This window comes from Eptesicus fuscus, chromosome 8, assembly GCF_027574615.1.
Source record: "Eptesicus fuscus isolate TK198812 chromosome 8, DD_ASM_mEF_20220401, whole genome shotgun sequence".
Classification (NCBI taxonomy): domain Eukaryota; kingdom Metazoa; phylum Chordata; class Mammalia; order Chiroptera; family Vespertilionidae; genus Eptesicus; species Eptesicus fuscus.
Window position 1 is genome coordinate 80,879,069 of NC_072480.1, and position 19,071 is coordinate 80,898,139.

General features: G+C 50.3%; 1 protein-coding gene across 1 annotated transcript in view; it reads right to left on the minus strand.

The window, feature by feature from the left end:
* Positions 1 to 19,071, minus strand: part of PLEKHA2 (pleckstrin homology domain containing A2) — a 56,376-nt gene that overhangs the window by 13,351 nt on the left and 23,954 nt on the right. The window contains exons 3-9 of the mRNA XM_054720035.1: positions 17,138 to 17,194; positions 11,310 to 11,358; positions 9,549 to 9,646; positions 3,986 to 4,126; positions 3,317 to 3,463; positions 2,969 to 3,037; positions 2,467 to 2,537 (exon numbers count right to left, since the gene is read on the minus strand). Of these exons, the coding sequence (XP_054576010.1) occupies positions 2,467 to 2,537; positions 2,969 to 3,037; positions 3,317 to 3,463; positions 3,986 to 4,126; positions 9,549 to 9,646; positions 11,310 to 11,358; positions 17,138 to 17,194 (632 nt within the window). The remainder of the gene's footprint in view (positions 1 to 2,466; positions 2,538 to 2,968; positions 3,038 to 3,316; positions 3,464 to 3,985; positions 4,127 to 9,548; positions 9,647 to 11,309; positions 11,359 to 17,137; positions 17,195 to 19,071) is intronic.

The window sequence follows — 19,071 nt, forward strand, 5'->3', positions numbered from 1 at the left end:
CCCCCTTCACTCATTTCACCTGCCCCACTCCCCACACCCACCTCTGACAACCATCAATCTGTTCTTCGGGGAAACCCAGGCTCAGAGAGGTCACATGACCTGACCATGGTACCAGAGTAAGTAAATGGCACAGTCAGGATTTGAACACAGGTCTGACTCCAGAGTCTGTGCTTTAATTACTCCACTGTTTGCCTCTCCTAAGGGTACCAAATCTCTCATTTGCAAACCCCTCTTCCATCAGCTGCATTAAATTCCTACTTTGTGCCTCATTCCACTGGGCTGAGGGGATTGGACACTAAAGAGGAGAAAAGGAAGGAGAGAGTAGATGACTTTTAAGATGCTTCAAATTGGGTGCAAGTTTGGGAAGAGGGATCCTGACTTCTACAAAGAAGGCAAGAAGTAACTGATACTCACTGGGTGACAAACCTCAAACCAGGTGAAATGATTTACAGTGTTAAATGTGTGTGTGTCCAGTCACAGTGGAGGATATATAAGGAGTGAAAGGCCTAATTCCCTCTCAATAAAAAAAAAAAATAAATAAAAAAGCAAAACTACATAATCTGGTGAGAGACTGTGTGCTGAACGCCAGAGCTAGAATAATTCCAAGAAAGGACTGATCAGAGGCGGAGCTGGCTTCATGAATGAAGACCTGAACAGAAATGGCAGGTGCTGGGCCAGTGCCACGGGCCCCCGGCAGAGGAGCGTGACACTAAAGACCCACAGGGAAGGAGAAGCAAGCCAGGGGTGAGGCGGACCTGGGGCCAAATGCTGACTCCACTTTGGGAAAAGGTATTTTAGGAATATGTTTAAAACTTGCTGAGCCTTTGTACCCTAACTGTACACTAGAGATGAGAAGACCTCCTTTGTCAGGCCGGTCACCACCAAGATCAATTACAGAAGGCATCTGGTACCCTGAGCATCAGAGAGTGGGCCCCTGAAACACATCTCACTATTATTAGCATCACTTCCGGAGCGTCTGAGTAGAGATGGCTCTGCGCTCTCGCTAAAACGCTGTGACCTTTGAAACTGTTCTTGCAAACAGAATGGCATCGTGGAATCAACTACCGAGGAGGTAAACGCAAAAGCAAGGAGGGAGGAATCTGCTTCGCAGGCTACACGTTCCCTTTCCATGCAATTCAGCAAATGTTGGTTCAGGACCCAGATGCCCGAAAGCCCCTTGACTGGGTCGGGGAGAGGACACCGTCTCACAGGCCTGGGACCTGCAGCGGCTTGGGGACTTCTTTCCACAGTATCTCCAACCCCCGCATGCTTTTACTCAGGGGTCCGTCTGCCTCTGACACGTCAGAGATTTAAGCAAAGTACAAAGCACTCTTCGGACTGAGCCTTATCTGGGTTCTCTGAGGTGCCCCAACATGCTCACGCGGTCACATGTCCAATCTGTACAGGCCCTCTAGGGTCAGGGACATCTCCGAGGCTCCGGTCATGCCCAGTCTTTCCTCCCCTCACTCCTCTGGAGCCACACTTCGGGAACTCCCGTCTCCAGCTACTTTCACGAATGATAAATCGCTGCTGGGACTTCCCTGACCTGTGCTCTCGGCTCCATGTGCAGGACAGGGCGGGCCTTCAGTCCTGCTTCCCTGGGTCACACAGCACTGTGTTCTCGCTGACCCTGCCTCGCCTTCCCTCCGGAGCAGGCTGCCTGCTGCTCACAGCTTCCCTGGTGATGCCGTCTCTGCACGCCCCGTTCACGGGATGGACGGGCCACCATGCAGTCCCTAAAGACTGCAGATTCAGGGCCAACATGAGGATTTCTAGATGTCCAGACGCCCTTGTGTCTCTAAAGCTTAGTTCCAGGAGCATCTGTATTTGGTGTTGCATATGGGAGAGCCCTCACCCAGGGACCCCAGGTCCACAAATCATCCTATGCACCATGACACTTAGAAGGTAACCATTTCCTTGCAGAAAGAGGAACACATTAAAAATGCCTTCTCTTCCTGCCCAGTGGGGGTGACAGAGTTGCTATATCACCCTTGTGTGAAGGAGTATCAGGGGCTTGTCAAAGGCGGGGGGGGGGGGGGGGGAAGGCGTAAGAAATTCAGGGAGGAGGCACCGGCATAAGAGTGAGCGGCCCAGAAGTGCTGCAAAGTGAGTGAGGACGCGCACAGGTCCCTCTGAGCCCCAGGCCTCCTGCGGGATGAGCATCTCACTCCCTCCAAGAAGCATCTCGGCACCATTCTCTTCTTTGTTCCTACACGTTTTCTTTTTCTCCATCAGAAAATTATCCCACAGGCTCATCTTCTCAGGAGCAAGAGTAAAGCAATGGGCAGAGGGTAAGCCAGCCCAGTGTGACCTCACACCCATGTGGTGACTCCCGCCACGAGACCTCAGGCCTGGGCCCTTGTCTTGGAAGAAGACGTGAACAGAGCCGCAGAAGGGCAGTAAGCGGAGGTTCCAGAGGGCAAGTGGGGGTTCTGATCAGGAAAAAAAATAAGCGGAGACAATTACCCAGATTTGACCAGACACTCATGGGTCTTGAGGACATCCTTGAGAAATATAGTGCGCAGTGGTTCTCGGTCCTGGGGGGGAGAAATGGAGAGATAGGTAAACGAGGCTGTCCCCATAATGCCACAGCCCTGACCAGCTAACTGACATGCCTCTCTCATTGGAGATGGTTGGCTAAAACCAGGTTACAAGCAAGGCAAGGTCTCAAATGAATCAAGAGTGAAAACAATCTACAAAGATGCTCTGTGGCTCTGACCATAGGACAGCTCGCTGCATAAAAGGAGGGAGGAAGTTCGGGCCACTGTAATAATGAGCACAAAGGACGGATGGAGACAAGACAGAGGCATTTCGGGAGTCTGTGTGTGTGCCCACATCTCTGTGTGCACACCCATGCGCGCGCGCGCGCGCGCACACACACACACACACACACACACACACACACACACGGGTTTACCATGTTCCTCTTCCCTCCATGACCTCTCAGAGGCCCAGAGCAACTACAAACCTGCTCACACTTGAAGTAGCAGATGCTAAAGTCATCAAGCGCAAAGAAGCGACGTTTCCAGCTCTTCCGCTGAAATGCAAAGTGAAGAGCAGACGTTAGGGAGGGGTCCCAGCGTTCTGCAGGGGGTTCTGATTCTAAGCTCCCAGGACGCAGCCCAGGGAAGCCGGGCTCCCATCAAGGCAATGCCTCTGACCTGTGGGTGAGTGTTGGGTCCCAAGCCCCTCTGGATTTGGGCGGAGGCACAGAGGACTGCAGCTCCTCCCTCCAGATGCCTCTCCCCGTCTACACCCACACCCACCGACTCAAGGAGTCACCACAACCCGCTCCAGCCCCAGCGCTGACACTCACCACGTTCCCCTGCTTCACACAGTAGCCGCTCTTAATGAAGGGGTGGCCGGTGGGCACACGGCAGCCCGTCGTGGGAATGTAACTCTGAGACCGTCGAAGGATGGCGTGGGACCCTGGCTCACTCCCTTCCTGCCCATCCCCACCATTCTGCAAGGAAACAGTGTCCGGGTTAGCACCTGCCCCTCCATCCTTATTCAGCTCACCACCACCCCAGCTCCCTCTGGCCAAGTCTCTGGCCTCTTGGCCCACGATGAGGGTCAACGAACTAAACAAGAAAATAAAGATTTCCTTTGCTCCCATCAGGCGCTGTACCAAGTGCTCTCATGGAATATCGCTTACGGAGGGTGGGCAGACCCAGGAGGGAGGGAAGGACAGAGAAAAAGCAAATCAGAGGAGCAAAGAAGCCTCGCGGGCCTTCCTCAGCCCCTCGCCTCAGAGGGTTTACACGTGCTCGTCCCAAACCGTGCCAGCCACACAGCTTCAGGCTTCAGTGGCCTCAGTTTCTGCACTGCCGTTACTGACATCCACCCGGGCCCGGCATTTTCTTGCCACTCCAATGTGGCTCCGCCTCGCCCCATCCACCCTGCCCTCAGTATAGTCCTCTGTGCACACTGGCACACCAGGGGCAATACACATCCCCACGACCCCTGGCAGCCCCAGGCCCAGCACCTGGTTGATGGGCGTGTGGACCACCACCCCTCCGATGATCTCTGTCTTGTAGGCCACCTGCGGCTTCTTCTCGAGGGCTGGCGGAACTGCTATGCTTTTGAGAACTTCCGTCGTCAGAGGCAGGTTCCCAACTTTGGGTACCTGGAAAGAATGATGGCATTGCAGTCAACAGGGAACAGAAGCTTAGGAAAAGCAGGGAGCCAAAGGAAGGATGGAGAGAGAAAAGCTAATGTTCTAAATTATAGCAAGACACCCCTCTCGTCCCCAGGCCTTCCACTGATCCAGAGCTGAATATGAAGAACTCGGCCAGCCACTTCACACACACACACACACACACACACACACACACACACACACACTTGCTCAACAAATGTACTGAGCACCTACTGTGAGCCAACCCTTCCCTGGCAAGAGACTAAAGATAAAACAGCAAATTCAGACACAAGTCCTGCCCTCACGGCACGTATGTGCTAGCAGGGGAGACGGACAACACTGCAGAGCAAAACAATCAGAATAACTACAAATCTTGGCAAGTGCCATGAAAAATACACACAGAAGCTGAGCTAGAAGCAGCAGAGGACCTGCTAGACATGGAGGGGTCAGCGGAGGTCTCCAGAGGAAGGGACATGCAAACAGTAACCTGGAGGGGGAGAAGGAACCAGAAATATGAAGACAGAAGAAAGCATGCCAGGGGACAGGTAACACACATGTGGTATATGATACAGAATTAAGGAGCATGAGCTTTGCAGCCCACGGGCCAGGGTATAAGCCCTGATCTGTCACTGACTGACCCAGTGGCCTTCGGCAAGTCACTGAATCTCTCTGGACCTACGCAGTCCCCTGTGTGAAATGGGAAGCGAAATCACACTTATGTCGTGGAGCTGCTGTGGTTATCAAATGACAGCGCATACACAGTTAAAAACTTTAGAAACACAAATAACAGCACAAAAGAATTACAAATCCTTTTAATTGACATTGCACAAATGGTGCTAACAGTACAAACTCGGCCCTTTCTGAAGTGTGAGCTATGTCTGTCCCTCGCCACGCTGATCCAGCAATCACGGCACGTTCGTGGCTGGTCTGAGACCACAGGCCACATTACTGCAAACTGGCCCGAAGGCAGACGTTGCCCAAACTGTGTTTTGTTTGCCCTACACAGTACATGTTTCAATCTACATTCAAAACTTGGGGTACTGCCCGGCCAGCATAGCTCAGTGGTTGAGTGTCGACCTATGAACCAGGAGGTCACGGTTCGATTCCTGGTCAGGGCACATGCCCTGGTTGTGGGCTCGATCCCCAGTGTGGGGTGCGCAGGAGGCAGCCGGTCAATGATTCTCTCTCATCATTGATGTTCCTCTCTCCCTCTCCCTTCCTCTCTGAAATCAATAAAAATATATTTAAATCATAAAAAAGAAAACCACAGAAATTCTCATTTAAAAAAAAACAAAAACTTGGGCTACTGCACATAAAAATCCAGATTTCCAGCCCCATCGCAGCTCACTCTTTAGAGGGGGAGTCCATTCGTCAGTTTGCCACTGACCCTACCGTCCCCCCACACCGGAGCCTCATGGCACTATGCTCACTTAGGTTGTTTTTTGTCCTCCCTGTCCACTTCCTCCCTGTCCTTTATAAAAGAGTTTGCAAACTCTGAAAAAATATTTCATTTGTAAGAGACAAAGAGAGGCCCAGAATACTCAAGTCATTTGGCCAAAGCCATGACTAATAACTAACCAGAGAGCAGACCCTGACTCCCAGCTGGTGCGGTGTCCACAGCATCACAGAGCCTCTCATTCACGAGAACTCGGCGCCCTGCGTGGCTCTGCCAGGAAAGGAACTGCAGGCCGAGTGAGAAAAGCTAACACCCTCTTCCTCTTCCCCACGGCCTAGGGAGTCAGAATGGCCCAAGAATCTAGACCCTTCCAGAGCTCTCAGTTCAGGGGGACCAAGGGCCACTCCGTCTGGTGTCCACTCAAAGGAGGAAGACCGCTGTGATTACACGGGGGCCCCAGAAAGATGAGACCCCTCTTTCTTGCCTGCAATCTCCGCTTACTGAGGCAAGGGTGACCTCTGCCCACCACCTCGCCAGACTGGGCCACAAACCCACCCAGTCGTTTCCTCTGGCTGACGAGAGAGAACAGCCTTCCCATTGCTTTGGGCCTCCATTTAATGCCAAGCAATGAGCTAAACTCTTTCTGCATTCTCCCTAATCTGGAGCAATCCTATCAAGTAGGCATTAGTGTCATTATTCCCTCTGTAGTAAGGTAAACAAAAGCTCATTAAAATGAAGTAATTTGCTCAAGGACTGCCTGACTCCCCAGCGCTAAATACACCTACCTACCTATTTACCTACCTACCACCCTTTCTAATTTTCTCCGAGTTTTGCTATTGTGAGATAAAATCACCACAGAACAGCAGAAATTCTCCCCAAATGACCCATATGAATTCCTGAAACTCAGCAAAGAAACAGGGACATAGGCTTTGAGCTCGCAGTGGCCAGGAAAAGCCTCAGAGAAGCTCGGCCACTGTGTTGCCTCACAGAATCTTGCCATCCACCCAGAGAACGGCTGGTAGTCAGAGCGCATGCCCCTGCAGCGTGTGCTGCTTCCGACCAGCCTTTCCAAAACCGTTACTCTCCTGAAGATTTTGACTCGGTCTGTGAGGGACAAACTCAACAAAAACTACGCTCCGAGCTTGAAAACAAGGTCATCCTTTTGGTCTGTCCATGGCCCAGCAGCCAATTTAAAGGTGTGCCCTCTGCCATCCACCGGCAGTGTGTTCTCTGAGGCTGCAGATCCACGTGGATCTCATGCGCACTGTATAATGAGACTTGCAAGGACTCATCTTTCTTCTCACCAGGCTCAGCTAGACTGCTGCGAGGGACAATCCCACAGGGGTGTGGGGGTGGGGGACTGTGCTTCACTTTGTATAGATGAGGTAAACAAAAGCTCATTAAAATGAAGTAATTTGCCCGAGGGCTGCCTGACTTGCACAGCTCAATTTTCAACCCTTTATAGAAATGTGGCGAGTTCAATAATGTCCCCCCATAACCTCAGAATGTGACCTTATTTGGAAATAGGGTCTCTGCACGTGGAATTACATTAAGATGAGGTCATATGGTTTAGGGTGGGCCCTAAGTTCTATGACTGATAGTCTCATAAGAACAGGGGAGGTCACACAGACACACAGCCATATAATGATGGAGGCAGAAACAGAATGACGCAGCTACAAGTCAGGGGACAACACCAAGGGCTGCCGGGAGCCACCAGACGCTGGAAGAGGCAAGGACTCTCCCCTAGAGCCTTCAGAGGGGGCACAGCCCTGCTAACACCTTGACTTTGGACTTCCAGCCTCCAGAACTGGGAGAGAATACATTTCGGTTGTTGTAAGCCACTCCGTTTGTTGCAGTAGCCATAGAAAAAAAACACAGAAATGCTAATACTCTGAGAGAGCCCAATGCTTTAAATACCACATGTTGACTGTTTTCTTCAATCATAAGGACTCAATGACCTTAGCCTAATATGAACAATGATCTGTGGGCAGAAACACTGGATCTATCCCGGCTCCAGACCTTAGGCAACCCTCTTTGATCTCCAGGCATTTCCATTTCCTCCTTTACAAGTGGGGATAATAACACTTGCCCTTCCTACTTACGGTTTTTACAAGGCAAGAATGAAACCATGTAGGTAAAAGTGGTGAGTAAGCTAACCTATTTTAACACTGCTGCTCGTTTTTAATGTTTTTATAACCTCCTAGGTCCTGGGAGCCAGAGGGCCCTGGGGTTTCAACCCCAGCTTTACCACTTACTAACTTCTAGACTTTGGGCAAGACCCTGATTTCCGTTTTCCTTATGGGAAAAAAAAAAAAAAAAGACATAAAACCACCTCTTTCACAAGAGTGACGTGGGGGGTGAACATATGGCACGTGTGAAGGTTTAGCTCAATACCCTTTCATCTCTGCATTCCCCCCAGGTGCCTGATGCCTCACTTTGCACGTAAGGCGCCTTAAAATAAATATGTATGTCACCCATAAGGTGCCCCAGCCCCACATTTACCCCTCATCCTAACCTCGCTAAGGAAGGACACACAATAGAAGAGGATGCAAACGTGGAGAAAGGAGTCGACACCTCCAGAACATGAAAAGATTAGGAGGACGTAGAGTACCCGTCCTCTTCCTTCTCTCCCACATGGTCTTTGGAGGAGGCGTGAAGAGAGGTACGAACATAACAAGGAAAGTGAGGGGGTCCTGGAGACTGTGGAGACCCCGAGGAAGGACTGACATGGACTTCCAGCCTCTGGGCGCCACTTTGCTCTCCCCGCTCCCGGGGCCTGTGACTCCTGCTCCATGAGACCAGAAAAGAGCAGGGGTCCAAGCCGCTTAGAGCCACTCTGTGCTCCAGGCACGAAAGAGAGGGGAAGAGGGTCTCTGCTGCTTTGCCCTGGGCAGCCCTGTTCACCCGGCGCGAACAGAGGAGGAAACCCAGGAGGACACAGTGAACGAGGATAAAGTACTAGACAGTGAAAGAAACACCGAACTGTGGAAGACGCGGAAGGGGAAGACCCCAACAGGAATGAAGAAAACCTTTACCTATCAGCACTCAAGAGCCACGTACACAGCCTAGGGGTGAGCAGACCCATGGGTTAGCAGCAATCCCCTCCCTTTTGCTCTCTTTGCACGGGTTTACCAAAGTTCCTCAGAATAGCAAACTTAACAAGCAAAACTAGCTTCAGTGACTGAACTATACTCTGCGGGTCCAACATCACAAGTGCTGGACAGGTGCAGATTTCTCCTGCTAATTCCCGGGAGCCCTGATGAATCTGGAGAAAGATCTGCCCCAGCACATAATGGTTATTATTGGGAGCCACTGGAATGCAAGCATTTCCATCTGTAGGATACAGAAAATCAAACTTTTCAGCATACAAACCATGTTTATTATGCCACACGTCTGTCTAGATTGGTTAAAGGTCTAGTGGGTGTTTTTTTTTCCAAAACATAGTTTTCCATCTCCTCCTTCCAACCCTGCTCCTTTCTTTTTCTAAAGGAGAAGAAAGGAGGTCTTTATTCATCAAGTCAAGTACTGGTTGGCCAGTCAGTGCACGAGCTCAGTGATGCTTTTAAACTAAATGCTTTGGCAGGACAGATTGGTGGATGGCCTCGAGGGATTCCCCCAGGTCACCTCTTAAAGTAAGAAGTGCATTCCCTCAAGTCAGGACAAAGTTCCGACTTCCCTCCTCATATGCTTTCCCTTCCCTCTATTTCTCGCTGTCAGCAATGCCTTTTCCAATCCCGCCACCTTCTGAATCAGCATTACCCAAAACACAACTGACCCGGAGCCCTTCCAGGAAGCACACAGCAGATGCTCCATAAACTTCCCCTTGAACTTGATTCAAACCCAGACTCTGTGCAACTTGTGGTCAGCCAAGGTGTAAGAAGAGGTAGGGGAACTGGGTCTAGAACGAACTTCTGGGAAAGCCCCTGCTGCCACTGGAATTGTTCCCCACCCAAACAGGCCACGAGCCAGGAAGAGGCACGGACCCCTGCAGAAAGGAGAAGCAATCATACGTACAGTGATTTTGCTGGCTTGGTTCAGAGCTTCAACCCAGTCCTTCAGATCTTTCTGGTCATTGGCTTGAAGAAAATACCTCTGAGAGAGGGCATTGATGACTGCAGAAGTCGTGGGGAAGAAGGGTGAAAAATCCAGGTCAGAACTCATGCAACACCAAGACTCCACAAAACTAAGGTGCTTGAAGTAGCAGGGTGGAGAATCCCCACAAAGCAGAGGAAGACTTTCCCCATGTGGGAAGGCACCTGCATGACTATTTGGGAAACAGCAGGCTGCAATGCTCTCTCTTGAAAAGTGTGGATTATCACCCAGCCAGTGTGGCTCAGTGGTTGAGCACCAATCCATGAACCAGGAGTTCGTCGTTCCCTTCCGGGTCAGGGCACATGCCTGAGTTGCAGGCTCAGTCCCCAGTAGTGGGTGTGCAGGAGGCAGCTGATTGATAGTTCTAACTCATCAATGATGTTTCTGTCTCTCTCAACCCCTCTTCCTTCCCCCTGAAATCAATGAAAACATTTTTTTTTAAGTGTGGATTACTCCACTGGCCACAAGAATGACACCTGACATTAACAACAACCTTAACATGCTCTTGTGCAGTGATGAGGCTGCTAGTCTGCCATCAATAAGACACACGCTTGAATTGCTTTTTGCAGGTGCCAACAGATTTACATTCATGATGACACATTTATAATTTTGGCCACAGGGCCCCTGTTTCCACTGGCACAACTTGCCTGGGTTAGCAGTATTGTCTGTGGTTGGAAAAGAGAATAAAGCTTGCCTGAAATCAAATCATCAAATCTGTGACCTTGACCTCATTTTCAACCTGTTCTTTCCTCTGAGCCCTCCATTAGGGTCAACAATTTACCTCTGGGTTCATAATTTTTTAAAATAAATCTGTTGACCACAACATCGGAGAGAGTCATTTTCAAGCTTAGCCATGATATTGAAAAATACTGGAAGCATCAGAGCACCAACGAAGCTTGAACCAACCTGAAATTGGGAGAGAGGACAACGCAAGGGACCACTTTATTCTCCTAGCATTAAAAAGCCTGAACTATTTAAGGGGTGAGAATCATGGGACACAGAATTCATGATCTCATTCATTCATTCAACACCTACTATGTGCCAGAACCACTCTACATGCTGAGGATACAGCAGTGACAAAGCAGAGGAATACCCCTCCTTCATGAGCTTACATTCAGAATCACGCTAGATATATGACAGAATATCTGCTAGCTCAGAAACTATCTGTTAGCATTTGCCTGTAGCATTTAGTACAGTACTGAGAACATAGTGGGCGCCAAATAAATACCGATGATTCAGTGACTTGAGGCCTCGATGAATTGGCTCTGCTTCCCCTGTCACCCCAACACTGTCACTCTTTGGGCAATACTAAGTGAGACCCCCAACAGAATACTCCTTCTTTTCTATGATCTCCCCAACTTTCCGAAGTCTCCACCTTTCCTGAGCACACCACCACTGAGCTCTGATTGAGGGTTCCTAGAAACTTCTAGTAGATACCTTGCACCTCGCCCTGTGGAGCCAGGAAAACTTGCAACGCCACTGAACATCTGTTTTAGGTGACGGATAACTTTGTGGTGAGACCCAGGAAAGCAGTATCACTTGAGAGCCAGGAAACATCGCTGTGACTGAAGTCCCTCACACACACAGGGTGTAAGTCAAAGGTGGTCACCAGACCGTCTCCATGCCAAAGAGGAAGTTGCTGTAGGAGTGTTCAAAAAAGCCATCTTCTGGCTCAGTACTTACCAAAGCAAAATGGAGTCTTTGGTTTCTGCTTTGGAGTGGCTATGCTCACCTATATCAAATAAAAACATAAAAGAAACATAACTATGTTTCTAACAATATTTATAAAGCATTTTCCCCCAATTTTCTGCTGAAACTTTTCTTACCAAAAAAAAAAAAAAATGCATATAAATACGTGAACACTTTAAAAATAATAATTACGTGGAAACCCTGTACTCACCATCCAGATTAAGAAATAGGACATTATCAGCCCCATTTCTCGGAAGTCCTTTGTGTGCCCCTCCCTGATAGAGTTCCATTCCCACCCCTCAGAGATAACCACTATCTTGATGTCTGTGTTCATCTTTATTTTTTTCAAAAACACTTTTAATAGCCATTGACTCCTGACAAAATTCTCTTGGGACCACAAAACCTATACTGGCCCCACTCACACTAGCAAGATTCTACTCCTCTCTCAACCACCATGCCCCCTGCCTAAACAGTTCTCCAAATTGAAGGTGGTATTGCCACAAATACATGGATTTCAATTAGCACTCCCGGAAAGATGAGGCAGCTGGTCACTCACTGCATCTGGACACACTGATAGATTTCCTCTCTATCTACCCCAACTGCTTAACCATGAAACCCCACACTTCTACATGTCCCAAGAAGGGCCAATGGAATCAAAGAGCGTAAGTATGTATTTAAGAAAAGGGCATAAGAAAGCAGAACTATTTCTACATCTCCTGTTGTTTGATTTCATCTTGCTTTTTCAATCCTACCCCTGGCATGTACGTTCCTGTGCTTATGTCTATGTGAGCCCACCTCACTGAGCTTCAAATACACCGAACGAATAAAGGAAAGCAGCTCCTATTCCATCCAATGCCCACAAAGATTAGGTGACTACCCTTGATGGAGGATGGACCTCCCTGGAGCAGGCCTCCACCACTGGACCTGCGTTTTCCAAGGGGCCAGCCACCTGCCCCCAGGAACTATTCCCATGTCGCCATAATCCTCCTGTGGACACCATTCCTTCATCCCCTTCCCAGCGAGGACATGCTCCTACTTGTTCACACAGAGGGGCGCCAGGATTGGTTCTTGCTTTAACAGAAGGCATGAAGCCAGAAGCTGAGGAAAAATCTCAAGTCAAAATTAAGGTCTCACAGTTGCTGAGGGTCAGATAATGACGGACCCATCCCTCTGTCTGGATTCTCGCCGTTGGCTCTAAGTTCTTTCTATAGACCTGCCCAGAGTCCTTAACAACCAAAATTAACCCTGCCCCCAATACTTAATATGGGCACTGAGGTAGCGGCCTATCAAAGGAAAGACAGGCAGTACAGCCTCAGCTCTGGTGCCAGACGACCCTGGCTCCAATCCCAGCTGCAGAACAAGGTCCCGGAGCTCCGGGGCAGCTCTGCCCCAGGGCCCAGGGGCACCCTGCCCTACAAGGTGGCTCCAGGAGCAGGGGAAGGGAAGCAGCAGCCACCTACACAGGAATCTGTCAGTGACTCATTTTCTTGCTCTGCCCCTCGGCATCTGTGTTCCTGCGGGTCCCCGTGCCCATGAGCGCCTGTGTGTCCTACCCGTGGTCCCTGTGTAACCCTGACCACCGCGGAACTGCCTTGGCTCTCCCGGCTGGAAGAACACACCTATCTCACGGCATCCCTTCTACTTTCAGCTTTGGGGTGGCAGGAGCCTCCAGCTTATTCGGAGACTCCTGCTCCCAGAAACTGCCATTTGTCGTTGACTGGAAAGAGCACCACTAGTGGACACTTTTCACCCTGGCTGAATGACAAAACGGTCCACTTCGACCGCAATTTATTACCCACCCATACTGGGAAAACGCTACCCATGTGCTCATTATGGGAACTGAGGCTTTCATTTGTTTGTTTTTATGCCAGTATGTTCTCCGGTGTTCAGTCAGGGGTACGCACGCACATCTATAATTTGCGTCATGCCTCATGGCTTACCACAGGGTTAATTACCACAGCTCCTTGCTGCATTAACAAGTCATCAGTTCTAGGTCTGCCCTGATGGGCTGTTAAGCAAGGGTAAGAACCTCAAGGTCTCTGATCAGCTTCCTGATTAGCAAAACCAGAGTGAAATCAGTGGGCCCCGTCTTATGGCCACAGGATGGCAAAAAGAGGAAAATGAAATGATATCTACCGGTGCTGTGCCCCTCAGAGAGAAGGGCCAAGGTGGGAGGGTCTCATTTACTACGGACAGGCCGCCGCCTGACATTCTGGTGACTGTGGAAGCAGAACCCTTGGTCCCTGGGAATATATCTCCTTTCCCCACACCCCCAGATGTTGGTGATCAGGCCGGGCTGTGCAGCATCCCTCAGACAGAAGAGTGAAGGAGCCGAAGATCCTGAAGAAGTGTGGTTGACAGGCTGACTAGAGAAGGCAGCCAAGCGCAACCGTCTGCATGGCCCAAATGGCCTCAATGGAGTACCTGCACAACTGTGGTTGACTGGTGGGAGCCTGGGTTATGCAAGCAGTGAGAGGAGTCAGGGGTGTGAGGGGGGCATGAGCACAGGTCACCCGGAGAGTGACGCAGATGAGGCTGCTCCACAGTGACACAGACTCTCGGGAACTTGTTCTTATCAGATTAAACACAGACCACAGGATCAGCCAGCTCATCGGTGGCAGCGCTCTGCTAGCCAGCCCCACCCTGCCTGTCCTTGGCCGGAAGTGGAGCTGGGGCCCCTCGGGCACAGCAGCAGCTGCAGAACAAGGTCCTGGAGCTCCGGGGCAGCTCTGCCCCAGGGCCCAGGGGAACCCTGCCCTACAAGGTGGCTCCAGGAGCAGGGGAAGGGAAGCAGCAGCCACCTACTAACAGAATGATTGGAGGGGCTCTAAGGCGGGATCTCTGAACCAGTCAGGGGTTCAACGAGCCCTGAAATTACAGGCCAAATTTTGGTGTGTACACCCATACACACTTTACCTGGAAAGTGAGTCCACACTTTTCACATCAGACTCTCCAAAAGGATCCGTGACCCACCCAAAAGTTAGGAATGTGGACCCCATGAAGAAAGATTCTTTTGATGTTAAGGGATATGAACTTTCTCTATGCTGAGATGGATTCCCCATGGTCCAATGAGGACCCAAATTTTATAAATAATAAGAGTCTAGCGGCCATCTGCTGACAGGAGATTCTCACGTAGTCTTTATTCAGGGAAGAACCCCAGACTGAGCTCTTGGCTTCCTGCTCTTTGCCCTGCTTACTTCAGCTATCTGAGGCAAATATTCTAAGAGAGTTCCTGGTTTTGTCTTTGGACCCACAGACTGAGACGTGCTCCATCCAATCCAAACTATACAATTATCCCCTCATTTGCATTTAAAATGACCAATCATAACTGCTCCATAACAACCCATCAGGATACTACCTAATGCCTATGAATTGGGACCGCATGATTTGCACCAATCAGAAACATACAATTTGGATGCCTCATTTACATAAAACGGATCTAATTGGGAACCTGGTGGGGAACTTTCTCTACACAACATGGCACACTTAGTTTCTGCCAGAAGCTGCATCTCCCCAGCTTGCAAACCATTCACCTGCATGAAGTCTCTCCATTTTCTAATAGCCTTTTGGGGAATTTTGGTTGACAGGAACCACTATTCTGGAAAGCTCTTCCTTATAGTTACTGAGGGCAAGGCCCTGACAAAACAGGACACAAGCTGAGGCCAGGGCAGTGGGGCTGGCTGTGTAGAAGGGCCAAAGGCCAGCATCAATTATTTTCTTGTTTGCCCAAGAACTGGTTCTGCTGCCACTGATGCCCTGAATGACACCAAGTCAAGAACTTCCATCTCTGTTGGCCTCTCTGAAGGACCCCATTTTCCCAACACTGGCCCTCACGAAAGAGATACTGAAGAGCACCCCTGACCAGCAGCCACACATACACCACAAGGCAGGCTGACACTGTGGTTAAACCCTCCGCTCTGGCCCTAGCTGGTTTGGCTCAGTGGATAGAGCGTCAGCCTGTGAACTGAAGGGTCCCAGGTTCGATTCCAGTCAAGGGCACATGCCCGAGTTGTGGGCTCCATCCCCAGTAGGGGGTGTGCAGGAGGCAGCCGATCAATGATTCTTTCTCATCATTGATGTTTCTATCTCTCTATCCCTCTCCCTTCCTCTCTGAAATCAATAAAAATCTATTAAAACAAAACAAAAACCCCTCCACTCTGAGAGGGAATACCTAGGGGTTAATACAAAATAACCTGGAAGGCTGAATGTGATGCTGGTACCTCGCCTTAAGGTTTCCCGGGGAAACTCCTGCATTCTGACACGGGATCGGGCAGGAGTTAGAGGCCCTCAGCTCTGTGTGACCTGACCCAGGGCAGCTGTGGGTTTTGTAAAAGGCCCAAGCAGCCCTGTCTCTCCCAGGAAGGGCTAAAAGGCAGATCCAGCCTTTCTAAATGAGGCCACCTCCAAAGCTGAGAATTCTAAAAACCCTCATCTGAGCCACATTTATAAATTATGATTCAGCAAGAGACTGTGGTCACTCTCCTCCCATAAAAAATCTTCCCAAACCCCCTCAAACAGGCAGCTTTTGGGGTTTCATGAATACTGAACTCTCTTTCTCTGAAACGCCTAGAGAAACATCCAGCAAGTCTGGACAAGAGAGGGGTGGCCCGAGCTGCTGTCCTGCCTGTCCCGAGGCAGCCGCATTTCTTACCACGGGCATGCCCAAAGCTGAGCTTTCACAGGCCCTTCCCTCTGCCCCCAGGTCTTTATCTCCTCCCTCTCAAGGCTTAGACTCTGCACTGCAGTCGGCCTCTGCCCCCAGCTGTTTCTGCCAGACTCTCCTGCAGCCCCTGCAGCCGCCACTCACCTCCTGACAGGCTGAGAGGGAGGGCTGAACCCAAGGGCTCCCAAAGCTTGTTACAAAAAGGAGCCCGGAGCCGTTCAGATTATGGCCCCCTCACCCCATCTCAACCCCCTGAGGGTGGGAGAACCCGGACAAGGAAGCAGAGGTCCCCGGAGGCCTGAAGTGAGGGGTGCGTGGGGAGAGCAGGACTTCCGGGGCCTAAGTACTGGCTGGGTGCCACCTGGCTCTCCTCACTGGACAAAGAGTTCCTCTTTCTGGTGAGGCTCTAAATCCCTGACCTTTTTTATCACTGCTGCTTCATGGGTCAGCCTTGGGGCCTTCTCCAGGGCGGGGCCGCTAAAAGAAGCTGAATTCAGCAGCTACATGTGGGCATCACCAACCAGCTCCCTCCGCCAAGCCCTTCCACGCATCTCAGCACCAAAGAAGGGCTGCTTCACCCTGTCTGCACGAACTAGACCAGGGGTGGCCTGTCTGCCCGCCTGCCAGACTCTGCGGCAGTTACCTGGCTGCTGCATGGCTCCCTGGTACCCCTGAGTACCTCCTCCGGGCATCTTAGCCTTCCCTCTGAGGTATCCCGTCCAGGTGATGGATGAAAGTCCACTGCGGTCCCCACTCTTTCTGAGCTGCCCCTGCTTAATTACACCCCCTGGGAGAATCCTTCACAGTCCCTGGGGGTTTTGTTGTTGTTGATTTTGTGTTCCTCCTTGTCCCAGTTACAAAAAGGGTCATGTCCCACTCCTACCCCCACCACCGATACCTCCTCCGCCGGAGCTGAGTGCAGCGCGGACTGATGTGCCCCAGGAGGAAGAGGCTGCAAGGCCCCCCTCCGAGAAGCTGCTGACCACACTCCGCCCACTCCCGGTCAGCAGCCGGGCTTCCACAGGCAGTGCTGGTGAAAGGGGAGCTGCCCATGCAACACCCCCAAATGTTAACACCCGAAGGATGTGACACCTCCTCTTGTTTAGGTACTAAACCTACTTACAGAACATGAATTCCCAGAGCTCCAGGCCAACATTACCTTCGAGATGTAGGTCAGCTGCAAAGATCCAACAGCTCCTGCCCCAATTGCCAGGTTCTGAAACAAAAATACGTTTTTTTCATTTTAAGAAGGATGCCACGTGCGGCCATGGGAACAGCACTAAGAGGCAGGAGACCAGGCTTCCAGTTCTGTTTATGCCACTTACAGGCTTTGCAACCTTGAGCAAGTCACTTACCCATTCTGTCGCCCCCTTCCCTCCCCTGCGAAACAGAGGTCATTCTTGCCTCTATATGTGTGCATTAACGTTACCCAGGGCTAACGTATCACAGAGAGGGGTAAAGGTGTAGGCTCCACCATGTGACTATGAGGAAGTCCCGCTAATCTTCAGTTTTCCCTTCTGATAACAGGGCTTACCTCACGAGGCAGTTGTTAAGACTGAGGAAGTCCATTTAAGAGCACTTGGCCCATAGATGACTCTCAGCAAGTGTGAGCTACTATATTTTTCTGTCCTGACTAATCTGATCCCCTTGTTGGCTTGGTCCTGTTTTATGCCACTTCAAAGTCTTCTCGTAGTAAGTCGGGTACAGATTCACACAATACAGAAATAAAAGGTACAGCTGGCCAGTCTATTTCACAGGGCCGTTAATGTCCACACACTATAAAACACAAAGTCCACAGACTATTCAAACAGCAAGAAATTCACAGGCACCTGGTGTGGCAATATTTAACTTGGCAATCGCTTTGGCTTTCTAATTTCTCCATTGTCAGAAAGGAAGCAATGATACAGGGATGACAGTGTAGCGAAGAAATGGCTAAGACATCACACTTGTGGAGTTCCTAATCTGTAACTTGGAAAATGCCCTCCCCCACAAGCCTGAGAACCTGTCCATAACCTCTTAAACTGTTTCCATAAACCTTAAAGAATAACCTTGAAGCCCCCACTACCTGGGTCATGGCAAAGTAATAAACACAGGTGGCTCTTGGATAATGGGAATTTAGTAAATTTCCTAAAGGGTTAACGGTGAAAGGACCTGTCGTTCCGGGAGATGGCCCTTAAGAAATAGGCCCTGAGATAAGAGGGAAGAGTTCTTCTAGGCCCAATTATCTAAATTAGCATCCATCACTTGAAGCAAGTGTAATGTGAAATATCCTATTCACGAGAAAATGGACGGGAATCACACCGTGCTAAAAGGCTTCTCGGAGCCTTAGGATTTTAGAGTAAGAAATCTAGAAAGAATTTCTTCCCCCGCCGACTCCCTTTTGTAAATAAGACGGTAAGTCTCGAAGCTGCCTTTCAGTAACCAAAATAGCATTTCAACTATGGGTGATCTGGTTGACTCACTCTTTTCAATTCTACAGCGACTGCATTTTGTTTTATTTCTTAGGAAAGAGAGAGGCCTTACAGCCCCTAAATCAGGGTCCAAACGGAACCCCAGCACCCAGCTGACTACCCCAGAGGGGAACATAAACCGCTCCAGGCAGACACTCAGCTCCTCGGGGAGTGAGGTGTCCAAAAGCAAGCCCAGGTCTGCGTGGCCCCCAGAGCCACATGGAGCCACAGGCCTCTGCTGGCCGCTGAGCACCTCCTCCACCCCCAGCCCCACATCTTGCTCCTGGGAAAAGTGCCTTGTGAGGGAAGGGCTTTGTCCAAGGCAACAGAATTGGTGGCACAGCCTGAACCACAGCGCAGGTCTCCTGACTTCACCCCGATGCCCTGATAGAAGCAACACTGTAATTTTAAAAAGCTTGAGCTGTTGGAATTCTAGCTTTAGGACATTAGTGCACCGGGACTGTAGGCAATCATAAGCCCGGCTGCATAGCTTGTTGGGAGAGTGACGTGAAAATACATAGAGAGCTGAGCCATGGCGGTTCCTATCTCTGACCCGCCTGCTAATTACAAGGTGCAGATGCCAAGTCTCAGGGCTGGTCTTGCACAACTCAGTCTTCTGGCTCCAAACCACAACCCCGAGGCC